General features: G+C 59.8%; 8 protein-coding genes across 10 annotated transcripts; 3 read left to right on the top strand and 5 right to left on the bottom strand.

The window, feature by feature from the left end:
• Positions 1–51: 51 nt before the first annotated feature.
• Positions 52–1,357, bottom strand: JDV02_006445 (uncharacterized protein). The gene is made up of 3 exons (XM_047987841.1): positions 700–1,357; positions 515–607; positions 52–412 (listed from the first exon to the last, which is right to left on the bottom strand). The coding sequence occupies exons 1-3, from the start codon at positions 1,214–1,216 to the stop codon at positions 180–182; spliced, it is 843 nt and encodes a 280-aa protein (XP_047843831.1). The 5' UTR covers positions 1,217–1,357; the 3' UTR covers positions 52–179.
• Positions 1,358–1,592: 235 nt separating this feature from the next.
• MET15_1 (Adenosylmethionine cyclotransferase) lies at positions 1,593–3,801 on the bottom strand. Of its 2 annotated transcripts, XM_047987839.1 has the most exons (5): positions 3,340–3,801; positions 3,176–3,230; positions 3,036–3,119; positions 1,987–2,945; positions 1,593–1,905 (listed from the first exon to the last, which is right to left on the bottom strand). In XM_047987839.1, exons 1-5 carry the CDS (start codon positions 3,384–3,386, stop codon positions 1,680–1,682), a joined length of 1,371 nt encoding a protein of 456 aa, XP_047843829.1. In that variant the 5' UTR covers positions 3,387–3,801; the 3' UTR covers positions 1,593–1,679. The 2 variants fall into 2 exon arrangements, with proteins under 2 accessions (XP_047843829.1, XP_047843830.1); XM_047987840.1 differs by lacking the exon at positions 3,340–3,801 and having other exon boundaries at positions 3,176–3,302.
• Positions 3,802–5,244: 1,443 nt separating this feature from the next.
• JDV02_006443 (uncharacterized protein) lies at positions 5,245–5,862 on the bottom strand (the record flags this gene model as incomplete). Its single annotated transcript, XM_047987838.1, has 2 exons — positions 5,245–5,684; positions 5,784–5,862. 2 exons carry the CDS (start codon positions 5,860–5,862, stop codon positions 5,245–5,247), a joined length of 519 nt encoding a protein of 172 aa, XP_047843828.1.
• A 2,857-nt stretch (positions 5,863–8,719) lies between these two features.
• Positions 8,720–11,801, top strand: FAA2 (Long-chain-fatty-acid--CoA ligase). Its single transcript, XM_047987837.1, has 3 exons — positions 8,720–9,654; positions 9,717–11,304; positions 11,360–11,801. The coding sequence occupies exons 1-3, from the start codon at positions 9,231–9,233 to the stop codon at positions 11,463–11,465; spliced, it is 2,118 nt and encodes a 705-aa protein (XP_047843827.1). The 5' UTR covers positions 8,720–9,230; the 3' UTR covers positions 11,466–11,801.
• Positions 11,802–12,418: 617 nt separating this feature from the next.
• JDV02_006441 (uncharacterized protein) lies at positions 12,419–13,227 on the top strand (the record flags this gene model as incomplete). The annotated part of the gene is made up of 4 exons (XM_047987836.1): positions 12,419–12,484; positions 12,613–12,713; positions 12,859–12,915; positions 13,028–13,227. 4 exons carry the CDS (start codon positions 12,419–12,421, stop codon positions 13,140–13,142), a joined length of 339 nt encoding a protein of 112 aa, XP_047843826.1. The 3' UTR covers positions 13,143–13,227.
• A 1,057-nt stretch (positions 13,228–14,284) lies between these two features.
• Positions 14,285–17,788, top strand: JDV02_006440 (uncharacterized protein). Of its 2 annotated transcripts, XM_047987834.1 has the most exons (4): positions 14,285–14,312; positions 14,498–14,678; positions 14,739–14,849; positions 14,905–17,788. In XM_047987834.1, the coding sequence occupies exons 1-4, from the start codon at positions 14,302–14,304 to the stop codon at positions 17,644–17,646; spliced, it is 3,045 nt and encodes a 1,014-aa protein (XP_047843824.1). In that variant the 5' UTR covers positions 14,285–14,301; the 3' UTR covers positions 17,647–17,788. The 2 variants fall into 2 exon arrangements, with proteins under 2 accessions (XP_047843824.1, XP_047843825.1); XM_047987835.1 differs by having other exon boundaries at positions 14,285–14,678.
• YHM2 (Mitochondrial DNA replication protein yhm2) lies at positions 17,762–20,107 on the bottom strand. The gene is made up of 3 exons (XM_047987833.1): positions 19,253–20,107; positions 18,461–19,133; positions 17,762–18,359 (listed from the first exon to the last, which is right to left on the bottom strand). Exons 1-3 carry the CDS (start codon positions 19,476–19,478, stop codon positions 18,305–18,307), a joined length of 954 nt encoding a protein of 317 aa, XP_047843823.1. The 5' UTR covers positions 19,479–20,107; the 3' UTR covers positions 17,762–18,304.
• Positions 20,108–21,534: 1,427 nt separating this feature from the next.
• On the bottom strand, positions 21,535–24,010 carry CIT1 (Citrate (Si)-synthase). The gene is made up of 4 exons (XM_047987832.1): positions 23,689–24,010; positions 23,544–23,608; positions 22,523–23,460; positions 21,535–22,463 (listed from the first exon to the last, which is right to left on the bottom strand). The coding sequence occupies exons 1-4, from the start codon at positions 23,803–23,805 to the stop codon at positions 22,165–22,167; spliced, it is 1,419 nt and encodes a 472-aa protein (XP_047843822.1). The 5' UTR covers positions 23,806–24,010; the 3' UTR covers positions 21,535–22,164.
• Positions 24,011–24,872: the final 862 nt, after the last annotated feature.

Genomic DNA, 24,872 nt, shown 5'->3' with positions numbered 1-24,872 from the left:
CGTTACTACGCCGCAGACCTTTCATACAAGTCTATATATCCATTGCACCAACCTCACAAGTCGACGCAGCGCCGCATGCGCCGAACGGACCCTCTCATCTATTTCTGTACAAATACACCCTTGCCACCGCGACGTGGACCGATACAGCACCCTCTCCCCCCAGTCCCGATCCCGGTCCATCATCTCCTGACACCTTGGCTCTTGGAGGCGCCCTCGCCGGCACTGCCAGAGTCCTTCTTCTTGGAGCCAGCCAGGAAGGCCGCCATGTCGAAGTCGCCGAGCGGGTTCTGGGGCTGCTGCTGCTGCGCGCCATCGCCGCCTCCGGAGCCGGAATCGCCGCCGCCGCCCAGAAGAGCGGCCAGGCCGCCCTTGCGCTGCTGGGCCTCGAACTCGGCCTTCATCTCGGGGTCCACTAAGAGACACGCACACGCGAAACGTGTCAGCGGTGGTCAGCTCTGAACGCAGGAAGAAAAAAAAAAAGGGGGGGGGGGGGGGGTTAAGAGGAGACACATACTGTTGTCCATGAGGTACGGCATGCCGATGAAGATGAGCATGCTGACCAGACCCATGAGGATCATGGGGTTCTTGAGGATGCTGAGGATGGAGACTGCGGCCGGCTGTTAGCGAAACGAATTCAACCGGCCCTTTTTCACGCAGACGCTCGCGAGAGAGAGAGGGGTGAGGGGGCGGGGGACAAACACTTGGGCCTCTCCATAAAGTAATTCTTCTTGCCCATCCAGCGGACATGCACGCCAGCACCAGTAGCACCGCCCTCCGTCAGGGCCATCACCTCGCCCTTGTTACCCCAATCGTTGCCGCGAAACGTCTCCCACGCCTGCACGACCAACCTCTGCTGCTCGCCCTCCGCCTCCGCCTCCCCGTTGTTGTTCTTCTCCCGCTTCTCGGCGGCGTTGGCAGCGGCGGGCCCAACGTCGAGACGCAGCGGCCGAAACGCCTCCGTCGGGCAGTGCACGTCCACCAGGTACGACCCCGCGCTGACGTTGCGGAAGACAAAGGTGTTGACGGTGGACAGCGGCGCGGCGTGGTGCGCGCCCAGCGAGGAGAGGGTGGCGTGTGTGCTGGGCGGCAGCGAGAAGGGGTTGGGGCTCGCGGGCAGGATGAGCGTGATGGTCGTCGTCGTCGTCGTCGCGGCGGCCGCGGCGGCGGTGGCGGCGAGCGCTGGCAGGAGGGCCAGCAGGGTGGAGGGGAGTTGCATGGTCGGAAGAGGGGGGAACGCGCGCGCGCGTGTGTGGTCGGTCGGTCGGTCGGTGGTCAGTAAATGGGTTGGGTGGATGGAGGGGGAAGATGCGAGACGAGATGGAGAGGTGAAGCCGGTTGTGGTATGGTGGTGCTGGACGGATGGCGAGCTGGAGGTGAGGTGAGGTGAGGTTACGGAGCTACTGGGTGCTGACCAATAGGCAATGTCCACAGAGGGGTGCATGACCCACTCATGCTGTGGGCTCCCATCGTTGAGCATCCTGGGCCTTTAAACACACCACGTCCCAAGGCCGACTGGGAGCTCTTCAACATAGTTGCAGCCAGATCACGGAGCCTACGAAGCTACAAACAGAGCGGGCAGCTTCCCTAGAGAGCTTTCATTCATTTATTCGGGTCATCATGGGTATTCGAACAGCCTCCCAACGCTCATCTGTCATCACAGCGTCGCCATGCCCATACATCTAGGGGGCCACGGGCGCCTCGGCATGGTCCTTGGACGTCACCTCGGCAGGCTTGGATCCGTTGCCAGAGGTGGTTGCCGACGACGCCGCCTTGAAGGACTGCTCGAAGTCGGCGATGATGTCGTCGATGTGCTCAATGCCGACCGAGATGCGGATCAGGTCCTGCGTGACGCCGGAGCTGGCCTTTTCCTCGTCCGAGAGCTGCTCGTGCGTCGTTGTCCAAGGGCTGTTACCGGTGGTCAGTATTCGCAAACCACATGACAAGGAAGATAACACCAAAGGGAGGGGCAGGGAGGGGAGCTCTTACTGAATGGCGAGCGTCTTGGCATCGCCAACGTTGGCCAGGTTGGAGATGAGCTTGAAGCCGTCAACAACCTGGCTGCCCGCATCGGCGCCGCCCTTGACGCCGAAGCTCAGGACGCCGCCGGAACCCTTCTTGAGGTACTTCTTGGCGGCCTCATGGTAGGGATGGCTCTCAAGGCCCGGGTATGAGACCCAGCTCACGTAGGGGCTCTTCTCGAGGTACTTTGCGAGGGCGAGGGCGTTGGTGGCGTGGCGCTCGGCGCGCAGGCTGAGCGTCTCGATGCCGAGGAGCAGCTGCTGGGCGGCGAAGGGGTTGAGGGCGGCGCCCAGGTCGCGCAGGATCTCGACGCGGGCGCGGATGATGAAGGAGATGGCGCCAAAGGTGTCCCAGAACTTGAGGCCGTGGTAGCCCTCGGAGGGCTCGACGAACTGGGGGAAGCGCTTGGCGTGCTTTCCCCAGTCGAACTTGCCCGAGTCGACGATGACGCCGCCAATGGTGGTGCCGTGGCCGCCGATCCACTTGGTGGCCGAGTGGACGACGATATCGGCGCCGTGGTCGATGGGGCGGATGAAGTAGCCGCCGGCGCCAAAGGTGTTGTCGACGACGAGGGGCACGCCGGCATCGTGGGCGACCTTTGCGATGGCCTCGAGGTCGGGGACGTTGTAGCGCGGGTTGCCAATGCTCTCGACGTAGACGGCCTTGGTCTTTTCGTCGATGGCAGCGGCGATGTCCTCGGGCTTGTCGCCGTCGACGAACTTGGTCTGGATGCCTAGGCGCGGGAGGAAGACCTTAAACTGGTTGTAGGTGCCGCCGTAGAGGTTAGATGTGGAGACGATGTTGTCACCGGCATGGGCGAGCGTGTTTATGGCGATGAACTGGGCACCCTGGCCAGACGCGGCGGCGAGAGCGGCGACGCCGCCCTCGAGCGCCGCGATGCGCTTCTCAAAGACGTCGACGGTGGGCTGCCCGTATCGTTAGCGATTTTTGCAAAGTACTACATACGAAGTATAGGAACCCCGTGGGGGGTGTGGGTTTGGGGGCCGGAGACTCACGTTCATGATGCGGCTGTAGATGTTGCCAAACTCCTTGAGGCCAAAGAGCCTCGCCCCGTGGGCCGAGTCATTGAAGGTGTAGCTCTGCAACAGCTCCGTCAGCGACATTGGCCTCGTCGTCAAGGGCTCGTATGTCTTACCGTAGTCGCGTAGATGGGCACAGCACGAGACTTGGTCGTGGGATCAGGCTGCGCGCTGTCGCACCACAACCTCGGGTGTCAGTAAACGTGAACCCTCTTCTGAGTCCCAACCCGCTGGGCCAGCCTCTCTCCCCTGGTGCCGCGAGAGTGACGATTCGACTTACCCCGCGTGGAGCTGCAGCGTCTCAAAGTTCTTGCTCAGGTCAGACATTGTTGCGGTGTCGGTGGTGGGAAGACGGGCTTAGAGGACGAATCGTAGGCTCGTCGTCGTCGTCGTCGTCAAGAGGTACTACTGCTGCGACGCGCCCAATAGTATGGAATGGAAGAAGAAGGGGAGGATTCGAGCGGCTGAAGGGGAGGGGAGGAGGAGGAGGAGGAGGAGGAGAGACATGGACAAGATGAACCACCCCGTCCGTTCGTCCCCTGGGACACCAGCTCCGGCAACGGCAGCGGCAGCGGCAGGTGCGAATTGCGTTATTGCATGCCCGCTTCACGCCAGCCGGGCAAGCCACCGACCCAACTGATACCAACCTACTACTACAGCAACACCTTATTACAGGTAGTGTACAGTACGCCCGTGCAGCGCAACCAGAGCTCCCAGCCGGGCCAGGCGCCCTCGATGGGAGTGGAGGGGCAACGAGCCCCAGAAGATGAAAGGCATCGGCGCAGCTGTAGTGGGGGTGGGTTGCGGGGTTCCCTTCCCTTTCCAGTGGCCGCCAACCCGCCGCTTGCGCCAGAGCCCGCGAGCACGCCATCGCCGCCGCGGCGCTCGCGTCATTACGGCTAAACCGAACAGACAGCAACTCTGGAGAGAAAAAAGTCAAGATGATGGCGGGAGGAGGAGCAGGATCGGAACAAGTCCTGCCACGGAGCACTGGTGATTGATTTTGACTTGGGGGTGCGGTCCGCAGTCACTCTGCTTGACCGCGGGAGCTTGACCGTTGGGAAAGAAGCGAAATATTAAAGTCCGTTGCTGATGCTGCAATACCACCGTGACACAAGCGGGTACGTACGAAGAGGTTTCCGCGTGTGCGTGTGTGTCAAGTGTGTGTGCTGCCACACGTCCTACTGCACTTCGTGTGGGTGTACAAAGTACGTTGTATGTATGGACGCACTGCATATTCGACGCTTGACGTGCCCCTCCACGTCGAACGAGCCGCATCCGTTTTCGTGATCGATCCACTCACTCAACTTGACGCTGTGACGGCTGTGGGTCGGTTCAAGATTGGGAGGAGCGCCGAAGGCCGGAGCCCTACTGAGGTGATACGTACTACCGGCAGCGGCAGGCGCCACCTTGACCTCATCCATGCTGCCATGCCAGGCCAGGCACCACTGCACTGGTGGTGGCACGGCTCATCGCGTGGGGTCGTTGGGGGCCTCCTCCTCCCGTCCTGGTTAGGCAGGCTGCAGCAGGCTGCCGTGACAGCTTCTAACAAGGTGCGCGTGTGCCGGCCGACGGCCCGGCAGGACTGCCGACAGCCGCCCCTCATCAGCCCGGCTTTTGCCTTTTTCATGGTACAATGCATATACATACTAATAAGCACATCGGCTTATCGTGTCGCGTGGCAGTGGATAGACCCCTATCCAGGGATCGTGATGCTGTAAAGGTGACGACACGGGCATTTCTACCCCCTTTCATTACCAAGCTGTCCATGGCAGCCTAGTTGGCCGCAGCCGGTTCACCTGACGGTCCTGGGTGAGGCATCAAATATGCCGTACATCGCCCTCTCGTCAAATAATTCATTCTGTAGTAGTAGTGGTACATCGAAACAACAATCCTGCGCATCCCCCTTTGCCTTGCGTAGCCAGCCATCTGAGGCCGTATCGTGTACATAATCTCGTTGCATTCAATCGCCCATGTTGATATTTGCCTGTTTGTCTCCCGCCCCTGTAAGCGTATGCAGTATGCCCTTGCTCTGAGCCAGCCATTACAGCCGTGGTCGCCGTCATGCCATGCCAAATAGTAGACTGCCTCCCGTCATGCGTACATGTCGCTCGCCTCGCTTGCATAAAAGAGGAGGAAATAAGGTAGGAAAAGTAGAAAACCCCGGCCCGTTCCGCATCCCTCCTCACACCTCCCGCGCCGACGTTGCCGACTTGGGATCTGGCGCCGCTGTAGCAACAGCGGTCAGGCCCCGATTCACAAAGATGCCCTTGGCCGTCAGGACCGTCGACGCGATCCACGCGCAAAAGGCCGCCGCCGCCACCACCGACTCGGCCCGGCTCGCCAGGCACACAGAACCAGCGCAGAAAGTCAGCCTGCCGAGGAAGATGGCGCACGCGAAAAAGCCCGCAAAGTACAGCACCGTGTTGGTGCTCTCAACAGCGAGCGCCACGTACGGGCTCCCGACCTGCCGGGGCAACCACCGCCACGTCCGTGACGAGGGCGCCGCCGCGGCCAAGAGCCCCAGGCCCAGCACCGACACCAGCGAGAAGCCCGACGCGAAGGCAAGAAAGACGAGCGCCCCGGGCGCGCCGCGCTGGGTGTCTTTCAGGAACCAGTTGATGACTGTACAACCCACCGCGACTCCTCCGTCAGCAACGAGTCGTGGGACATGTGATACGGCGCGCGTTGTTGTTGTTGGAGAGAGAGAGAGAGCAGACTTACCAAAGCCTGTGAGGGCTAGCCCGGCCGCGGCCAGGCAGGCTTGGAAGACTCGGAGAAAGGCGGTCGTGGCGCGACCCATGACGGGGACTTGGCGTGGATCAAATCCGGAAGAGGTGGGAGTGGCCGCCGCGATACGAAGGAGGGTTAGGCCACACAGTGTCTTGCCGCGTTTGACTGGGAGAAGGATGGTAGCAGCATCGGGGAGGGAAAATATATATGAAGTTTACGAATTCAAATGAGCGGCTACAAGACCACTTCGCAGCGGGGGGGAGGGAAGGAAAGGAAAGGGAACGGAAGGGGGAGTGCGAGGCTTTCTCCCTCTTTCTCTTTCTTTCAAAGTTCAAAGCGATAAGGAAGGCAGAGTCTGGCGGCGGCCTACATCACTCTGGGACTCGTTTGCATAAACGCAACGCCCCCGACGGCGTAGCAGAGTTTCCAGCAAGGTGGCACGAGGAGGAAGGACAGGGCCCATCCATCCCATGGCAGAAAGGGTGGTTGGGGGAGGAGGAGGGCATGATGGGGCCCCCCCGTTGCAACCCACGCTCGAATATCTGAGACTCGAGGGTTGCTCTGAAACTGGGTGCGACTGGGGGGGGGGGGAGGGCCACCATGCCATGCTGTGCCGGCTTGTGGTCGCTGGCGTTCTCGGTGGTAGTGGCGCGGCGCGCTGCAGGGCAAGTGCCGCGCGATGGGCCAGATCCCTTCCGAATTGGTACGAAGCGAGCGGGAGTGCATTGATCTGCATCCCGGTACTTTATAACTATACGAACTGACGCGTCGGTCGGGACTCGGGAGCACTGCCCGGTCGTTGTGTGTGTGGATGATATTAGCAGGGCACAGGTGATGCAACTGTGTGGGAAAGAAAGAAAAAGGCAGGCGGGAAAGGAAGGGAATGTCGAAAGTGACGGCGCGGCGGCAATAGGTGTCTGCGCCTCAGGCGGGCGGCGATGATGGATGGGACACGGCACGGGCGTCACCATCGCGAGACGGGATGTAGTATCGACGGATGTCGAGTCGAGGTGAAGCTCCCCGCTGACCTTGGCCTGCAAGGTTGTTTTCCTTGGAGCGGCGTGCGTGGCGGGCCTCCTGCTGCCGAGACATGTGGCCGACTCACGCGTGACATCCCGCAGGCGGCCGCTACAGAATCCAACGCGAGATGTCAACTAGGTTACTCAAGATGGCGATCCTGTCTGTGACGGGGAGGGGAGAAGAAAAAGAAAAGAAAAGTAACCATGCACCGTGCATCGAGAGCTGTGATGACACAGCAGCCGTTGAACCACCGACGACAACCTGGCCTGTCGTTGTTGGTTCTCGGTGTGTCGTCGTTGTCGTTGTCGTCGTCGTTCTGCGTGGCGTCACAAGCCTTCCGTGCTCGGAAATAAATCCTCGGCGCCGCCTGCAGCACTAGCGCCATGCGCCCAGGGCACGACCGCTGAGTTAAATACCACGTACAGTAAGTATACATGTGTGAGCCGAACGATGAAATAAAATAAATAGGAGAGCAGGCGACCTCGAGCCAGTTCCGACACTGCACTGACTGACCTAGGGTCGCAGTGCCCGTGGCGACACATCGTGATGGGCCTCGTTGTTCTATCGTTGGAGCCTCTTCTCTGGCACGGCGGCGGGCTGTCAGACGTGCCCTACCCTACGTAAGGAACATTACTGGCCTACTTCGTGCACACTTTGTGTACATGTCTTGCGTCTGCGTGCACGATGCAGCACGAGGCGGCTGCATCGTGGGCGGCACAAACGCCCGGGCGGGGTGTCCGAAGGCGCCGGGCTCCCAGGGGCCGACGTGCCCTCAACTCGGCGCGGCTCTAGCCAAACCTCCGGAGCTTGTGCGCCCTCACCTACTCTCGGAGCTATTTAACGGTAAATCACGGGGGAAGACGGTGCACCGTCAGGCGGGTCATGGCCGATCATCCATTCTCTGGGCCTCACGACGATCTATCGTGGGCATTCTGTCCATCCCCATCTCTACTTTCGTGCCTCCGTCTGAGCGTCATTCATGCGGCATGACCGTCCGAGGCGGTTGGTCAGAGCATTGCGATGCTTGGCTTCCTCCCTCCTTGTCGACCTGCAAAACTGCAAAAAGATGCGATTTGCTCTGCGACGCAAACCCCCCGGCGGGCGGGCGGCGTGGCGGAGAAATTCCTTGGCCGGCCCCTCCAGCTTTTCCCGTCCCGGACCCCCGTCACATGCAATTGCGGGCGACCCGACCGCTGATGAATGAAAGCAGGCGCCACTAATTGGCCGCGATGCAGCCACCCACACCTCACCTCACCCTTCCCTCCTGCCCGCGCTCCCCATGGGACATTTTTTACTCCAGACGGCATCTCGCCCGACCCCGCGAAATGCGACTGCGCCAGCGTGCGAGCGCGCTCCTGCAGACGGCTGCTGCTGCTGCCACCTCCGAAGGGAATGCCCTAATGATTGTCCAGCAGCAGCTTTTCAATGATTAGGCGCTAGGTCTACGACACGGCGTCGTCAACGTGTCACATGTAATCAATCAGCCCGTCGCCGCCACAGCTCGATGACGATGAAAACGAAGCACGCCAACGCACAACTCCGTACGGGCACTGCATTTCAGTATACCTTGGGTTAGGTGAGCCCCTCGGCAGGGCGTCTTGTACCACCCGCCCATCTCGTGCCTGCCAGTCAGTGTTCGCAGGAATGCGGAAGCCTCCAGCTGGACGCCCAGTGGGGGACTTTCAGCGGAGTCAGGGCTCGCTGTCCCGTCCATCACGCCCGGTCAAAAAAGAGTGCTGACCTGGGTTCCAGGTTGGCCCCCAAGAAGCCCGCCGTGCCCCTCGCGCTGCCGCCCGCACCTCACCGGGCTCAGTGCCGCAGCGCTAGCGCCTGCAAGGCCAGGCGGGGCTCCAGCTTCGCTGCCCGCCCACCCAGGCTTCTCCTTAGCGACCCGCATCCCCTCAGGCCAGCAGCCCGTGGAGTCGCCGCGTGCGCCAGGAAATCTGGGGCAGCCGAGGCCCCCGGTGCCTCGGCCATTCTTGCCCGTCCTCATGACGGATTCATAGAATTCCCCAAGCGGCGCCAGCGCTCGCCGCCCCCAGAAGTCGGCCTCAGTATCCCAATTCAGCATATACTCCTAGCGGATCGCTTCTCCAAGACGCCTCCTGTCTTTCCGCTCTCCCGCTGCTGCTCCTCCTCCTCCTCCTCTTTCGCCTGGTCTCCGTCCCTACCCCCCCTTTCCTCCCCCTTCTCCTTCCTCCAAGCGCAAACTATCCTCTAGCGTTCCTCGACCTTCTTGTCGGACTCGCGCAACCTCGTCTTGGGTCACCTGCATTCAGCTCCGCGACAAGCAGTATCGTCGAAGCCACCTCGTCGACTCGGTCAATCGTGATCCCTACGTCGTCGCCCGTCACGTCTCTGCCACCTGTGCAACCTCGCGCCTCTTCTATCCCCCTCCGGGTCCTCGACTGAAACGCAATGTCTTCCGCCCTCACCCCCGCCGAGGCCAAGGACCTCGGCCAGCCCCCCGCTCCCGGCTCCCCGTACGGTGTCCCCGTCCCCGGGTCGGAGCGGCCTGGCCGCAGCGCCGTCTACAGGCACTTCCGCTTCCGCGACAGGCCTCTCCTGACTTCGTTCGATGCCAACATCCGCTCCGTACATGACCTGTTCGAGAGCGCCCTCAGCAAGCGCCCCAGCAAGCGATGCTTTGGCCAGCGAACCTGGAACCCCGTCACGAAGACCTGGTCCGACAAGTATGAGTGGATCTCGTATGCCGAGGTCGCGGAGCGCCGTACGAACCTTGGCGCCGGTCTCGTCGAGGTCAACAAGCTCGCTGGCATCACCGGCGACAAGTACGGCGTCGGTCTCTGGTCGCAGAACCGCACCGAGTGGCAGATCACAGGCAAGATCCCCTCTGCGCCGCGCTCGCATTTGCTTTGCACCACTAACCTGCCGTCGCCACAGATCTCGCCCTGGCCTCCCAGTCTCTCTACACCGTCTCCTTGTACGAGACGCTGGGCCCCGACGCCACCGAGTACATCATCAACCACGCCGAGCTCGCCTCCATCGTCTGCTCGCTGCCGCACATTCCCACCCTCCTAAAGCTCGCTCCCCGTCTGCCGCAGGTCAAGGTCATCGTATCCATGGACCCTCTCGACAATGGCGAGCTCGACGGCCACTCCAAGGGCGCCGTCCTGAACCAGCTTGCCGCCCAGCACGGCATCAAAATCTACTCCCTGAAGGAGGTCGAGGAGATTGGCGCCAAGTCTGGCCGCCCTCTGCGCCCGGCCGGCTGGGACGACATCTCCACCATCAACTACACCTCTGGAACCACCGGCCCCCCCAAGGGTGTCGTCCTCACCCACGGCAATGCCGTCTCCGCCAACGCCTCCGCCCGCATGGGCGGCAACGTCACTCACAACGACGTCCACATCTCCTACCTGCCCCTCGCTCACATCTACGGCCGCCTGATTGACCAGGTCGCCATCTCGGAGGGTGCCTCGATCGGCTTCTTCCGCGGCGACATCCTCGGCCTCGTCGACGACATGAAGATCCTCCAGCCTACCGGTTTCATCTCCGTCCCGCGCCTCTTCAACCGCTTCAACTCGGCCATCCGCACTGCCACCCTCGATGCTCCCGGCATTCGCGGCGCCCTGTCCAGACACGTCATCGAGACCAAGAAGGCCAACATGCGCGCACCTCCCGGCCAGGCCTCCAACACCCACTTCCTCTACGACAGGATCTGGACACCCAAGGTCAAGGCCGCCGTTGGCCTAACCAAGGCCCACGCCATGATCAGCGGTAGCGCGCAGCTCGACCCCGACGTACACGAGTTCCTGCGCGCGGCTTTCGCCAACAATTTTGCCCAAGGATGGGGCATGACGGAGACGTACGCCACTGGCAGCCTGCAGATGAACGGCGACTTTACCCTCGGCAACGTCGGCGGCCCCATGGCTGCCTTCGAGCTGTGCCTGGAATCCGTCCCTGACTACGATTACTCAGTTGATGACAAGCCCAACCCCCGCGGCGAGCTGCTCGTCCGCGGCAACGCCATGTTCAAGGAGTACTACAAGAACCCCGAGGAGACCGAGAAGACGCTCGAGTCCGACGGCTGGTTCCACACGGGCGACATTTGTGAGGTGGATAAGCTCGGCCGATTCAAGATCATTGACCGCAAGAAGAACGTCCTGAAGCTGTCTCAAGGCGAATACATCTCCCCCGAGCGCATCGAGAACGTGTACACTGGCAGCACCAGCCTGGTCGCCATGGCGTACGTCCACGGCGACCCCAAGGAGTCGTCCCTGGTCGCCATCTTCGGCATCGACCCGGAGAACTTCCCTCCCTTCGCCAGCAAGGTCTTGAAGCGGGAGGTACCTGCCGGCGACGCGGCGGCTGTTAAGCAGGCCGCCTCGGATCCCAAGGTCCGCAAGGCTTTCCTCAAGGTCCTCGACGACATTGGCCGCAGCCACAAGTTCAATAGCTTCGAGAAGGTCCGCAACGTGCATCTCGACATTGAGCCGTTTACGATTGAGAACGAGCTCCTCACCCCGACGTAAGTTTTGTACTTGGCGTTTGACCGAGAAAAGTGATGCTGACTGTTTCCAAAGACTCAAGCTGAAGCGGCCCCAGACCGCCAAGGTCTTCCGCGCGCAAATCGACCAGATGTACGACGAGATCAAGGCTGAGACGCCTGCCAGCGCTGCCAAGTTGTAAGAGACGGACTTTTAATGGATGGAAATACTTGGCTCGTTGCAACCCTGGCGTGCAAGGACTCGTCCAAATGTATAAGCACGCGCTTAGGCTAGTTACAGAGTATATAAATTACCCTCTTCCCATGACAGTACGCACGTGCTTCGCCTTTCTCACGCGTGCTTGCTTGGCGGGCTGTGTCGCGTCGCAGGCAAAGCCTCGTCGTGAGCTCTGCGAGAGCCGAAATGTGGGGTGTCTCTCTTTCTACTATGTATTATTATTGATTCAGATAGGCAGGGCTGGACGACGGCAGCTGAAGCGTGATGGCCATCAAAACTGAGACAAGGCATTCAAAACTCCCACCGCGTCCCGAGACCTATTCTAAACAATAGTATTCGTCGTAGTAGTACGTTACGTAGTACGTGCTCCCACTGACTTGGGGCAATCGAGCTCTTTGTCACCCGGCATGTCTCTGCCTGCCGCCCGAACCGCCCGGCCCAGTCCGCACGAGATGGGCGCGCGTGTGGTGTCATGTCACTACTACTAGTACTAAGTGGTGGGCATTGCAGTCATCAGCCGCGGCGCCTGGGGCCCATCATCTCGGATGCGAGCCCCCGCGCCATGTCTCTCGCGATCTATGTTGGTGATGAGCAAAGTCGAGTCTAGTCTAGTCAAGCTTCGACCATCCATCTGCCGTGGGCTGCGACAAACCTGCCAGACAGACCAGGATGGCGGGCCCGTCTACGATGCGCTTGATCGAGAGACATTTCCTTTTCTTTTTTTTTTCTCTTTTGAAGATGTACTCCGTAGGTCGTGGTGAGATTGCCTGTCTTATCTTCTCGTTAGTTTTTTTTTTTTTCGTGCTTCCTTGTCGATAGGTATAAAAGGTGCCATGACGGCTGCCCGCGATGTTTGCACCGGGCTTGGCATCAAAAGCAGTTTTTTCTCCTCCTCCCACACTGATAAGCGCAACAACTATGCAGCTCTCCATGCTACTCTCCTCCGTCGCGCTGGCCGCCGTCGCGACGGCCCAAGCTCCCGTGGTAAGTTACGGCCGTCCCACTCCTCGCATCCCTCCCCCTCCCCCATCGACGCGCGTGTAGGAGAGGGATGGGGGGGGGAAGAAGAAAGGGTGCCTAGCATATGATGCCGATATCTGACCAAAACGCAGACTTCGTTGCAGGCCATCGTGTATCGCGACCCGCAGTTTGTTGGGCCGTCGCAGCAAATCACCTCGGCGGACCGGTGCATTGTCCTCGACCGCAACACCATGTTCGTGGCCCTAAACCCCTCCCCCCACTCTTCTCTCTCTCGCCCCCCTGCTTCTCGATATACGACAATACGCATAGATGCCTGGAGAGTACAGCACACAAAAAAAACATTGAGCTCGTTTAGTGGGCTAATCGATGAGCCGCAGGTCTGCCGAGGTTGGTTCCATTGAAATCGCGTCGGGCGTTGTCTGCACCACCTACTTGTACGTGTCCCTCCCCCTTCTCCCCTTTTACATACACACATAGAGTCCTCCCCGTTGTGTATATAAGAAAACCGAGATGATTGAGAGAGCTGACGACCCCGGGCTGTACAAGTGACCCCGAGTGCCAGAACCCGAATCAGCGCCTCGGAGGCTCAGTGTCCAATATCTCGGGCGCGCGTGATGCGCAGTCCATTCTCTGCCAGGGTCAAAGAAAGCCGTGGCTATAAAGGGAGTTAGGAGTTGGGTGGACCGAGGCTTTGCGTGGCATCGGGCGAGGGGGGCAGGCTAGTATTATTATACCTGTCAAGCAAGCTATGATGGGGTTGGTTAGCTGGGTGCTTGTTTGGTATAGCGGTGGTCAGGTATACGTGTAAATAGCGTTGTACTTTATATATCTCACTTTCATGAGCAATATTCGAGGATAGTAATTCGGATATAAGATTTTATTTATCTTTATGAAAGAAAAGCGCAAGTAAGGCTCCCGCTTCGGCTTGTAATAAGACATATATCTATGGCTAATGGCACCTATCGGATATACGTAGAGCAAGGAGCCTCCGAAATAGGTTTCGCACAGGGCTGCGCATGGCGAGCTCCCCTGTAATGGCACCCGCATGACGCCACAAGCCCGATGTCTGCTCTTGAAGACTCGGGTCGGTGCGTAGAGGGCTTTTGTTCAATGCGCACTGGCCCCCGTGGGCTAGAGGGGCGGGTTTTTGCTCCATGCCCATGCGCAGCTCTTAGCATCCGACCACCTATGCTCCGCGCTTTCATGACTGGCGCCAACATGTGCCTGAGTGGCATACTGTTAATTGACCGAGGCTTTGCTGGTTAACGTTGAGACTATTAGAAGTAGTATCGCGATGAAATGACAATCTGCTCTTTAGGGACGGGATCGGATGCTAAAACTATGGACTTTGCAATTGCTAGCTCCAGATTTAAGAAAGCGGATGCGCTCGAAAACGTCTGGGAGAAATCTAAATGCGCGATTGATTGATAATCTATTTAAGAACATCAGTTATCTATAGGAAAAGAACGAAAAGAAATTAAATGCTTCTAACTCTTTATTTCTCATTAGTATATTAAAAAATAAGAGATAAAATAATTATTGCTTTTTCTTATTACTTAAACCGTCTTTTAAATAAAAAGTAATATAGTAAGTTATTAATATTTAAAGAGCATTTTACTTTATAATTTCTTTTCTCTTATACTAGCTATCTTAAAGCCCTAGACGCTTAAACAGAGTATTTTAGAGCTAGGCTAGGAGAATACTGAAGCCTTGCTTAGCTAATCGGCCCGTTATTTAGCCCGCCCGCTTAATTAATAGCTGCGCCCGCTATGAGCGGCTCAGCCTCGTTCGAAACACTCCACACCCATCCGCGCGCCGCGATGACGATGAGGTAAGAAGCCCCCGGCGCCTGCACGACGCGTTCCAGAACCTCTATATCTTTCCTAAACAAGATCGCCTTTGCCCGGATGGCTTCTCGTGGCCGCGCCTCGCGTCTTCGATAGCCCCTACGCGGCACAAACGCCGCCCCGTCGTGTTTGTACCCATGAGCCTCACGCTTACCGCTACCGCTCCCAGGGCCGCCGTCATCGACCTCTCCGGCGACGAACCGCCCATCAAGAGGCAACGCGTGGAGGATCACGCCCGCGACAGGGAGAGCATTCGGGCACGCGTGCACGACCTCGTGGTCCCGCTGGTCAGTCATGCTGTGCAGGGCCTGTCGCGGAGCGTCTACCGCGTAGACGACATTGCGGTTCAGGTGCGTCTGCCGAAGCACGCGACCATCGAGGGGGGTCAAGAAGCTGACGTTTCGGGCCAGGCTGTCGCGACGCTTGTTAGGAGCCCCGTCTTCCGGATCAAGAGCGAGTTTAATCGTTCAGAAGCCGCCGCGCAGACGGTTGAGGTTATCAAAGGGCTAGCTGCGCGTCCCGTATGTCCGCAAAGCCCCCCTTTGCTATATTCGTCGCTAACTTTGTTGACTGTAGGAATTTCGCATACAAAAACAGGCTCCTTCGACTCCCCTTCCTCTAAGCTACCTTCCTGAACCCCAGTCGCCTTTACTGGCTCCTTTCGATGTCGAGCCCCGGCCCTTACCCCCTCTTGTGCGCGTTACGCAGGCTGTTGCTCGTACCGCCGAGCAGAGGAAAGGCTTTCGCGTGCGGTACGCGCAAAGACTTGGCAGAAGGGATCAGCAAACGCAAGGATGCCAACAGCTGGCACCGAACAGCTGGTTCAGCCAACAAAAGCGGCCGTATCTCGCGGCTGGTGATCGCGCTCTAGTTAGCGGCGGAGTTCGTATTGGGATCCCGGCCCCAGCCGTTGCCAGCCTCCCCCAAGTTTACCACGTCGACTTCAGTCAAGCAGAAATCGAAGAAATATTCGACCATCTGCTGAGATATATCCCCGCTCCGGTCCCGCGCACGCCGGAGTCGCTCAAGTCTCTAGTGTATGAACACAATATCCACGTCGCATCGATCGTTGGCAGCAAGGTCAGGGGCCGCACAGCAGAAGATGTCAGGAACTTTTGCTCCGACCTGATGGCCGGCACGGCTAGGGTCTCAAACAATCAGCAAGTGCTGTCGTTGGATTGTGCCAACGAGCGGCACCGAACAGATCGTCGTGCTAGTCGTGTCTCGTCACTGCTGCTTGCACGTGAGATGGAGGGCAATGCCCGTTTCGGGCGTATGCGGCGCTACGAAAACTTCCAGAACGAGTTCAAGCGAGCACACGAGGATGGCATGACGCTGGTTGCCGAGTTCACCAACTGCGCCGGCGATATCTCGACCATGTCGTGGGTGCCCGACGGCAACATCATTTGTGGCACCACGGCGCATTCTGATACACACAATCAGCAGTACAATAAGCCTGGCAACCTCGTGCTCTGCTCGACATCGCAGGGCACTCTTCGTGCCTTTGCGGATCATCGGATTCCGCGACCGCTCGTCGAAAAGGGTGACAACTCGACCGAAGCTATGCGACAAAGTCAAGACCCCTGGCTCTATTCTTCCGTCGTCTCCTCCGACTACGACCAAGTCCACGGACGCGCCTTTACGTCGAGTTTCGACCGAACGGTAAAGGTGTGGCAGGTCGCCAAGACTGGCGAAGGCATGCAGTCCATTGCGACCTGGAGGCACGATGGTAATGTCAACTTCGTCGCAGCAGCAAAGGATGGCTCAGGCCGTGTTGCCTCCGCAGCTGACGTCCCGACGAGAGCCGTCCGAATATACACGGTCAATCCAGATGATGTGGCTAGGAGCCCGTATCAAGCCGTCTCTTGCACCAGGACGGACGCAGACGGCTCCGACAAGTGGGCGTACTTTCCTGCTACCATGCAATGGGGACGGGCGCCAGGAACCACACATCTCTTGGTCGTCGGCTACTCGCCCCGTAGTCTCACAAACGACGACCACGACATCCCCGAGGACAAGCGGAACTCAGGAGAAATCATGATGTGGGATGCGGCCAAGGGTTGCCGAGTCACAGTCATGACAGCCACGACGGCCAACGTCTTTGAGGTTACGTGGCACCCCCAGCTTCCTCGATTTGTCGTCGCAACGTCACCCTCTGGGCTGCTTGTCGAGCAGCATGTCCGGACCCAGATACACCTCTTCCAGCGCGACCGCGACCGAGGAGAGGACGACTTGGCGTACACGGAGTTTCAGAAGCTGGACTGCCCCGCGATAGACATCAACGAGCTTACCTTCATGCCCAACTCGCTCCTCCACGCCTACGTGACAGCCGCATGCACGGACGGAAAAGTCTATGTCTGGGACACAGCACAGGGGGACCGTCCAATCCACACGCTTAAGCATGCTGAGCCGCTGGAGGACTTTTTCACGCATGACCGGGAAAGGGAGGATACCGGCGTGAAGTTTACGGCGTGGGGTGCGTCAGCGGATAGATTCTATACGGGGTCCAGCGACGGAGCCGTCAAGGTTTGGAACGTCCGCAACAGACGCAAGCCGTTTGTTCGGAACCTTTTGGATGCCCCGGCACCTATATCGTGCGGCGCATTTTCGCCAGGCCAGACGCAGCTAGCCGTTGGCGATGCGTCGGGACGCGTGTTCCTATTCTCGGTCGATGAGCGAGACGAACATGAAACGCACTTTATGACGCTTCCAGGGACAGATCGCAAGATCAGACGACCGAAGCCCTTCCTCCCGCACGCAGAGCCCCCACCTCCCGAGCCCACCGCTCTGGACGAAAGCCCGGACCAGACGCAGCTGGACGTCACGACGACGGGCCGGTCGATAGCCGCGTACGCCCACCAGACGTACATAGCCTCCGGCCAGCTCGTCCTAACGGGCAACCCGGTCATCGGCGCCGTCCAGGGCCCCGCCTACGCAACCACGAACCTCTTCCGCCGCGACGCCCACGCCGACGACGACCCGCTCGGCCCCCTCTTGACCGAATTCGAGCGTCACCAGCGCGATACCCTGGATAGGAGCCGCGGCCCCCGCCGGCGCTCGCTGATGCGGCTCAAGAAGATCCTCACCTGGCCGGACCACTACCCCGACCCGACGGAAGAGGGCGTCGGCGATGTCGAGGCTAGCCGCTTGGAGCAGCACGCGGCGAACCTAGTGCAGGACTTTGAGGCCGTCGAGTTAGACGAGGCCCTTAGGTGCGAGCTCCAGCGGGACGGGGCCGACTTCGATCCCGAGGAGGACTGGGGCTTTTCATATAAGGAGATGCCTGCGAGCCTCGACGACGATGACGGGGCCTGTTAGACGTGCTGCGGGTAGCAGCTAAGCCGGGATTTGCCTTTTTTATATACGCAAAGCATAGCGAGCGATTTCAGAATAGTAAGCAGGTTAACTAAAATAATGAAATCTTTTATATAGACCCTTTTCGTCTATTATTTTACCTTCCTGATATGTTTAGACTTTACCGCTTTCCTAACCCCTTATATATCACTCCTATGAGAAAGTCAGACGGACGTGGTATTAAATACCGTCTATTTCGTTTTATAGGGGCCCTCTAGCACCCCTATTCTCGTAGCGTGTCTATAACAAGTGTCATGGAACCCAGGAAGGGAATCAAAACAGACCACATAGTTGCCATCCGCGCACAGCGAGCACGCGCCTCGCGCACATAAACGCGCCCGTCCAGCCCGCATATAGATTTGTACTCGCAAGAAGATACTCGGCCACGGCGGGGGTGGGGAGAGTAGTTCCTGCTCCCTCGCTCGCTTAGACAACCGTCATCGCTGGACACACACGCACACTCACTCAAGAGGCACACTTGCCTGGGCCATAATACGACAAGAAAAAGAAAGTCAGGAACAAGGAGACCCAGCAAGGCCCCGCGGCGTCCGCGTCAGCCTTAGAAAAAAATACCATGCCCCCGCCTTGTGTGTTTCAAAGTGTGCCCATTCCAGAACGCCGCTTAATGCTTAGCCGTGACCGAGTCGCCGGTCAGCTTCTCAACATAAGTCTTTGCCCTGTCGAGAGAGTCAGCATTCGTGTACGATTATAGATAGTACGACTTGATGTACGTGTCGTGTGGAGAAGTAGTGGGGGGAGCTAGAGGGGGGAGTCTCACATGTCACCGAAGGCGACCATGCAAATCGTCTGCCAGACACCGAGACCAATGCGCGGCGCGATGCCGCGGTAGAGGCCCTTGATGCCATTGTTGGCGTAGATATACCTGAAGGTGTTGCCGACTGTCATCTTCTTGGGTCGGTTGGGGTCCTCCTTCTTGCTCTGCATCTCGACACGGATGACCTCGATGGGCTGGTTCCAGGCGCTGAGGCCACCACCGATGCCCGAGGCGAGGATCTTCTCGCCGGCCGAGAGCTTCTCGTTGTCCTTCTTGCCGGTGGCGGAGCGGATGCCGCCCTCGGCAAGACGGCTGAGACCGAAGCGGGAACCCCAGTTGGTCATCTGACGGATGGCGACGGCATTGACACCCTTGTTGATGCCGCGGATGCCCTCCTTGCGGTAGATGTCCATGAAGGTTTGGAAGGTGGACTGGGGCTTAACACCCGCAGCGGCCATCTTGTGCTTGGTGATCTCAACCGTCTTCATGCAGGTGCAGAAGCCCATGGTGGCGTAGGCCTGGGCGACACCGCCCGTGATGCCGCCGAGGATGCCACCGCCAAACTCCGACGCGCCGGCCGCTCGGGCGTAGTACTCGGCCTCGGAAGCGACGAACAGGAGGACAGCGCCCTTGGTCGAGGCTTCGATCCAGGCCCAAGGAATGAGGCCCTGGTAGACTGTAGCGGGCGGGCGGGCAAACCCACGTCAGCTTGTGACACGCGACGAGGGGCGCGCGGCGTGCGCGCCGCAGACGAGAAAGCGGCGGGCGCAGGGAAGGGGGGCCAGGGAAACTCACAGCCAAGAACACCTCCGCGAGACCAGATGCGGCCCATGGCAGCGCCGAAGCCATCGCCGCGGTGGGCGGCCATGGTGGTCTTGGTAACCTCGAGGGGTTGGCCGAGGGTGGTGACCTCAAACATGTTGAGACCGGCGCCCAGGAGCAAGTTTGAGAACTTGATGGGCTTCTTCTCAAGCTTCTGAGGCTCCCCGACGGGGGCGGGGAGGGTGGCGGCTGCGACCATGGCTCTGGATTGTTTCGACGGAGGGGGGCCCTGACCAAGGGAAGAGGGTGCTTCTTCGCAAAAGAGGGGGGAGATCGGGGACAGTGGTGGTGATGATGGTGTTGTAAGGTGAGACGGAGCTTGAACGACGGAGCGAGCAGCTGAAAGTAGCCTTCGGTGGCTGAGTCAGGAAAGTTGGGGGGCGGGATTGGGGGGGAACCCTGGAGAGCTACGGCGACTTGCGGACGCGGGATGCGAGATGCGGGATGCGAGATGCGGCTGTATGCTGCGGTTACCGAACGGGGTCGGAGCGGAGGAGTGTAACTACTGCACGATACAGCTGCGGCGCTGGAGTGCAAAAACAGCCCGAGGCCTTGGAGAGGGTCGAGGAATCGAGGGAGGCCGGGGGAACGGGGTCGAGGACCGAGGCTGTTCGGACGATGGAGAGAGCCTGTCCGTGATTGCCCGGAGGACGACGGGCACCTGTTCGGGGCGCTGCTTCGGGGGAGCTGCTGGAGGCGACTGCACTAGGTACCGGCGAGCGCTGGGGTGTCGGAGTGTTGGAGCGCTGGAGGCGCTGGAACGACTGCTAGTGGCAGCGGAGACACCATGGAACTGTACCAGAGCTGGAGGCCCCTGTGCCGTGGTGGTGGTGGTGGTGGTGGTGGTGGCCGCCCCGTGCCTGACGAGGGGCCTCCAGGGCTCCGTCGTTTTGCACGTGTCGGCGTCTGCTAGCAGGATGCCGTGCCGGGTTACTTGGACGGCCCCGGTTATTACGGTACGCGTTTATGTAGCGCAAACTGTCCAGGCTTATCAGCGGTTTCCTAGATTGGCTCCTCCCCCCCAGGAAGCGGCCAGGGTAGAAAGATCCATTGTGGGCCACTGAGGGAGGCGGGTAGTGCTCGGGAAAAGGACCATTTTACTCGGAGTCACTATAGGAATGGAATCATAATGCCACGGACTACGTGTAATAGATAGGATTGGCGTAGGTCAAGGCCGTAGGATTCGCGTAGTTAGGGAATCGCGGGCGGTTATAGGATAACAGAGAAGCACGCGAATAAAAGGGCCGCTGCGCCGCCGTCTCTGTTGGCTGCTGCGAGCCAAATTTCCATCCTGAAATGGTCCATTGGTGTCTGTGTTACTGCGCTCTCTCAGCGGATACAGGGACTTACCAACGCCTGCAGGGCATCCATCACCGGCATCCATGCCATCAGTCTCCCAGCTACGGGCATCGACGGCGCGGTAGGGCTGCCCGGACTCGCGTCTCCAGCTACAGTGGGTGTACTTACCTAGAGGCGCCAGGCCAGCGCGACGCAGTGCAGCACAGCACGCCACCCCGTCCCTGGAAACCAACACAGGGACGGGAGCTCGCTGGGAGAGATAAGAAGAACCTGTTTGTTTGCTGCTCCTTCCACCGCCTGTTCCAATGGCCCGCCCGGGAGTTGAGGGCCTGGCTTCCATCCCTCCATTTTTATCGTTGAGTGGGGACCGCACGCAGCGCCACCGTTCAGGTACGTTCACATAACTACCTTCCAGGTTTGGAGCTGCTGCTCTGTTTCGGATCGGCTGGCTGGACCCTGGGGCCCGCGCCAAAAAGCCAATTGGGGCTCTCAACACGCGCGATTGTTGAGCCCGTCAATCCATCCATCCATCCATCCACTACCATGCCAGGTCTCTCCTCTGGGAGAGCGTCACCACGAGCACAACAGCTGTTGCTTCTTTGTTTCCCCCTCGTCATGCCCGGCGACGTGCCCGCCAAAACGAGTCGCGCCAATGCCGCCTGTCACGCCCCAGGTCTTGTCGGGTATCTTCTAGCTGTCCGTCCTGTTCAGCACTCACACAGCGCCGCGTTACGACTGCTTCATCGTATAGCAAGATACTCCGTAGATAGCACTCTATCACTACTTCGTACCAAGTAGTAGACAGGTCTCATCCAAGCCATCCGGGCAACCCCCAAACCCCCCCCAAACCCCCGTCCTAGGCACGCGCGTCTGCCCCTGTATCATTGCCTCCGCGCAGGGATCGGTGCTGACACGGATGACGACTCTCCCAACGCCAATTGCGCAAACAACGTGTCGTAGGTACTTGCCCACTGCAGCGTTGCAGTAAAGCCAATGTCGCACGGAAGCAACGCTTCGCTTGCGGTACTTCGTAGGGGTCAGGAAGCATGCATGCAATTCAATCCCGAGTCGTGCCTGAGCTCAACGCTTCATCAGCCGCGGCCGGCCTGCAGCAGCGACGACAAGTGTCCGGGCTGCAGGATCTGCAGCAAGGGTCCTGCAGCGCCGGCTTCGGCCTCGCCAAGGTCGCGCCGGCATCCAATCACGACGTCATCGCACCCTCCAAAAAATTTATCGTCAACCGCGTCAGCGCTTGAGTACATTCATTGCCAACGACAGCGACCGCCCAAATCAGGCCAAGACAACTTCCAAAAGGAATTTCAATCCCATTAACTCTAAGGCGAGAAACAGGTCCAAGTATACTGTACAAGTCAAAGCGCCAGTGGGTTGTGGTATCCGCTCAGTCGCCCACCAGCTGTCTATTCCCAAGCAGTCCTCTCCCAGCGTACACCGTGCTGTGCGCCGCCCAGCCCGTCAATGCGAGTACACGCCAGCAGTCCAGCTTTTCCCATTGCATGTCGTAGTTTTGTGTAGTAGTTCGGTCTTGCCTTCATATCCCTCGCTCCAGTCCGTCGTTGCGGCATCGCTTACAGCTTGCTGACGAGCTCGGCCCACTTGTCGGTAGAGAACGACTTGGGCCGCTCAATGGGCGAGCCGAAGGCGCGGTCCAGAATCAGCTGGGGCAGGACACCAATGGCGCGCGACACACCAAACAGGACCGTGTAGTAGTTGGCCTCGGTCAGGCCGTAGTGCTGCAGCAGGACACCCGAGTGCGCGTCGACGTTGGGGAAGGGGTTCTTGGTCTTGCCGTGCTCAGTCAGGACACCGGGGGCGATCTTGTAGACCTGGCTGACGAGCTTGAACATGGGGTCCTCGGGCATCTTGGCTGTGCGGCTGTTAGCAAAGAATTTCTTCCAGTCCCGCGCCGACTCCAATTTCACATACCGAGGGCAAACTCGCGCTGAGCCATGTAGCGCGGGTCGGTCTTGCGGAGGACGGCGTGACCGTAGCCGGGCACGACACGGCCGCTGTTGAGCGTCGACCACAGGTAATCGGTGATGTTCTTGTCGCTCAGATCCTCGCCCACCACCTTCTTCATCTCGGTGAGCCAGTTGAGCACCTCCTGGTTGGCCAGGCCGTGCAGGGGACCGGCGAGGCCGTTCAGGCCAGCCGCCAGGGACAGGAAGGGAGAGCTGAGTGCGCTGCCGACCAGGTGGGTCGTGTGGGCGCTGACGTTGCCGCCCTCGTGGTCAGTGTGGATGGTCAGGTACAGACGGAGCAGCTCAACAAAGTCCTTGTTCTCGCCGAAGCCGAGCTGGTTGGCAAAGTTGAACGAGTAGTCCTTGTCCTTCTGGATGGGTGCCACCTTGCCGCCCTTGAAGACGTTCTGGTAGATGCGCGAGGCAATGTTGGGCAGCTTGGCGATGAGGTCCATCGAGTCCTCAAAGGTGTAGCTCCAGTACTCCTTCTTGTTGATGCCCTTGGCGTACGCCTTGGCGAACGACGACGTCTGCTCCAGAGCTGTGACGGCCAGGGAGAACTGCGCCATGGGGTGCAGGTCGGTCGGGCAGTGGTCGATCAGCTCCTCAACGAACTTGGGGAGGTCGGAACGGGCGGCCCACTCGGCAGACAGAGCGCGAACCTGCGCCTCGGTCGGGACCTCGCCGGTGAGAAGCAGCCAGAAGAGACCCTCAGGAAGAGGCTCCTTGCCGCCAGGGGCCTTGGGGAGAAGCTCCTGGCACTCGGGGATCGTCTTGCCGCGAAAGCGGATGCCCTCCTCGGCGTCCAGGACGGAGCCCTCCCAAACAAGGCACTTGATGCCACGGGCGCCGCCATAGACCTGGTCAAGCGTCACCTTGTCAACGACCTTGGAGCCGTGCTCCCTAGGGAAGGACTGTCAGCTTTGTGTAGCGGTCGTGGGCTCCAGGCTCGATTCGCCCGGGCACAAGGTAGAGACAACACGTACTTGCGGAGAGCCTTGATCTGCTCAACCTTCTCGGGGAGGATCTCGGCAAAGCGCTCCTTGAGGGTCTGCGGATAGGGCGGAGGGCTCAGCATGGGATTCATCGGTACTGTGCGTTTGGATGCCTCGCGACAAATGTCTGTCCTACCTGGGTCTTGGCCGAGTAGCAGCGCACGGCATTGAAGGCGGCTGTCCGGCCATTGAAGGCCGGGGCCTTGAGGGAGGCCCGCAGGGCAGAGTTGCTGAGGCGCGAGACGGTGGCCATTGTGTCAGGGTTGGGGGGGATTGGAGGGCAGCGAGAGGCTGGAGGTGTAGGGAGGAGACGAGAGGAAGAAAAGAAGAGAAGGTGTCACAGCACGGGCCGGCGGAGATTTGAAAAAGGCGCAAGAGCAGCAACAGCCGGTGTCTTGGTTGTCCGAGCAAGGCAGCACGAGGTACCTTTTCCTCTTGGGGGACCCGGGAGCGCAAGGTGCGCGCGTCCACCTCGCGGCCGAAAAAAAAAATTAGCTGCCCCCCAAGAGGTCCGGCCGATCCTGGCGCTGCACCTCAGCGCTGGGCCTCGGCGGCAACGTGGGCCCCGGGCCTCCACTGTCTCCCTCACCTGGGCGGACGGGCGCCCAGTGAAAGGGGGCCCCCGGGAACAACGCCCCCCTCCCCCTGGTCCCCGTGAGACCCCCCCCGTGGGACCCCCGTCACAGCGAGCTCTCGGCGGAAGTTACATCACCATTTACCGTAGCCGCACCCGTCAGAACCACTGGGGCGCGCGCCCCCCCAACACCACCTTGACCAGGCTCCGTGTTTCCGCCCGTCGGGATCGGGCCCACCGAGGAAGGCAAGCAGCCTCTGTCTGTTCTGCTGCTGCTGCGACCCGTGCTGAGCACTTACGAAGTGCATGTGGTGCCTTATCTCTGCCACCGCGAAAGGGGGTTCCGGATGGTGCAGCCAATAATACTACCGCAATCGCGCCGACCAGACCAGGGAGGGTGGAGGGATGCAGGGACACACAACACATGCCAGATGAACGGAGGATAGCAGGGCCATCGTCGTCCGCGTATTTTCGAGTCGGGTAGTAAAAGCAGTGCCGTCAGACAGCCGGGCCACCGACAGCCGCTGCTGAATACTGAGTCTGCTGATGAGCGACGCTGCCGTCATGCTCATGCTGTCATATCATGCCTGCCGCCCGCCGCCCGACAGGACCTGGTCCATGGATGCCGCCCCTCAGCCAGTGGCGGCCGCTCTCTCCGGGTGCCGTGCCGACGACCTGGCTCGGACGACGGGAAGCGTAACGTCGCCCCCGTGCTCCGACCAGGCCGAGGGCTCGCTCGCAGGCGC

Source organism: Purpureocillium takamizusanense, chromosome 5 (genome assembly GCF_022605165.1).
Source record: "Purpureocillium takamizusanense chromosome 5, complete sequence".
Classification (NCBI taxonomy): domain Eukaryota; kingdom Fungi; phylum Ascomycota; class Sordariomycetes; order Hypocreales; family Ophiocordycipitaceae; genus Purpureocillium; species Purpureocillium takamizusanense.
Note: the sequence above shows the minus strand (reverse complement) of the source record. Positions and strands in the feature narration are given on the sequence as shown.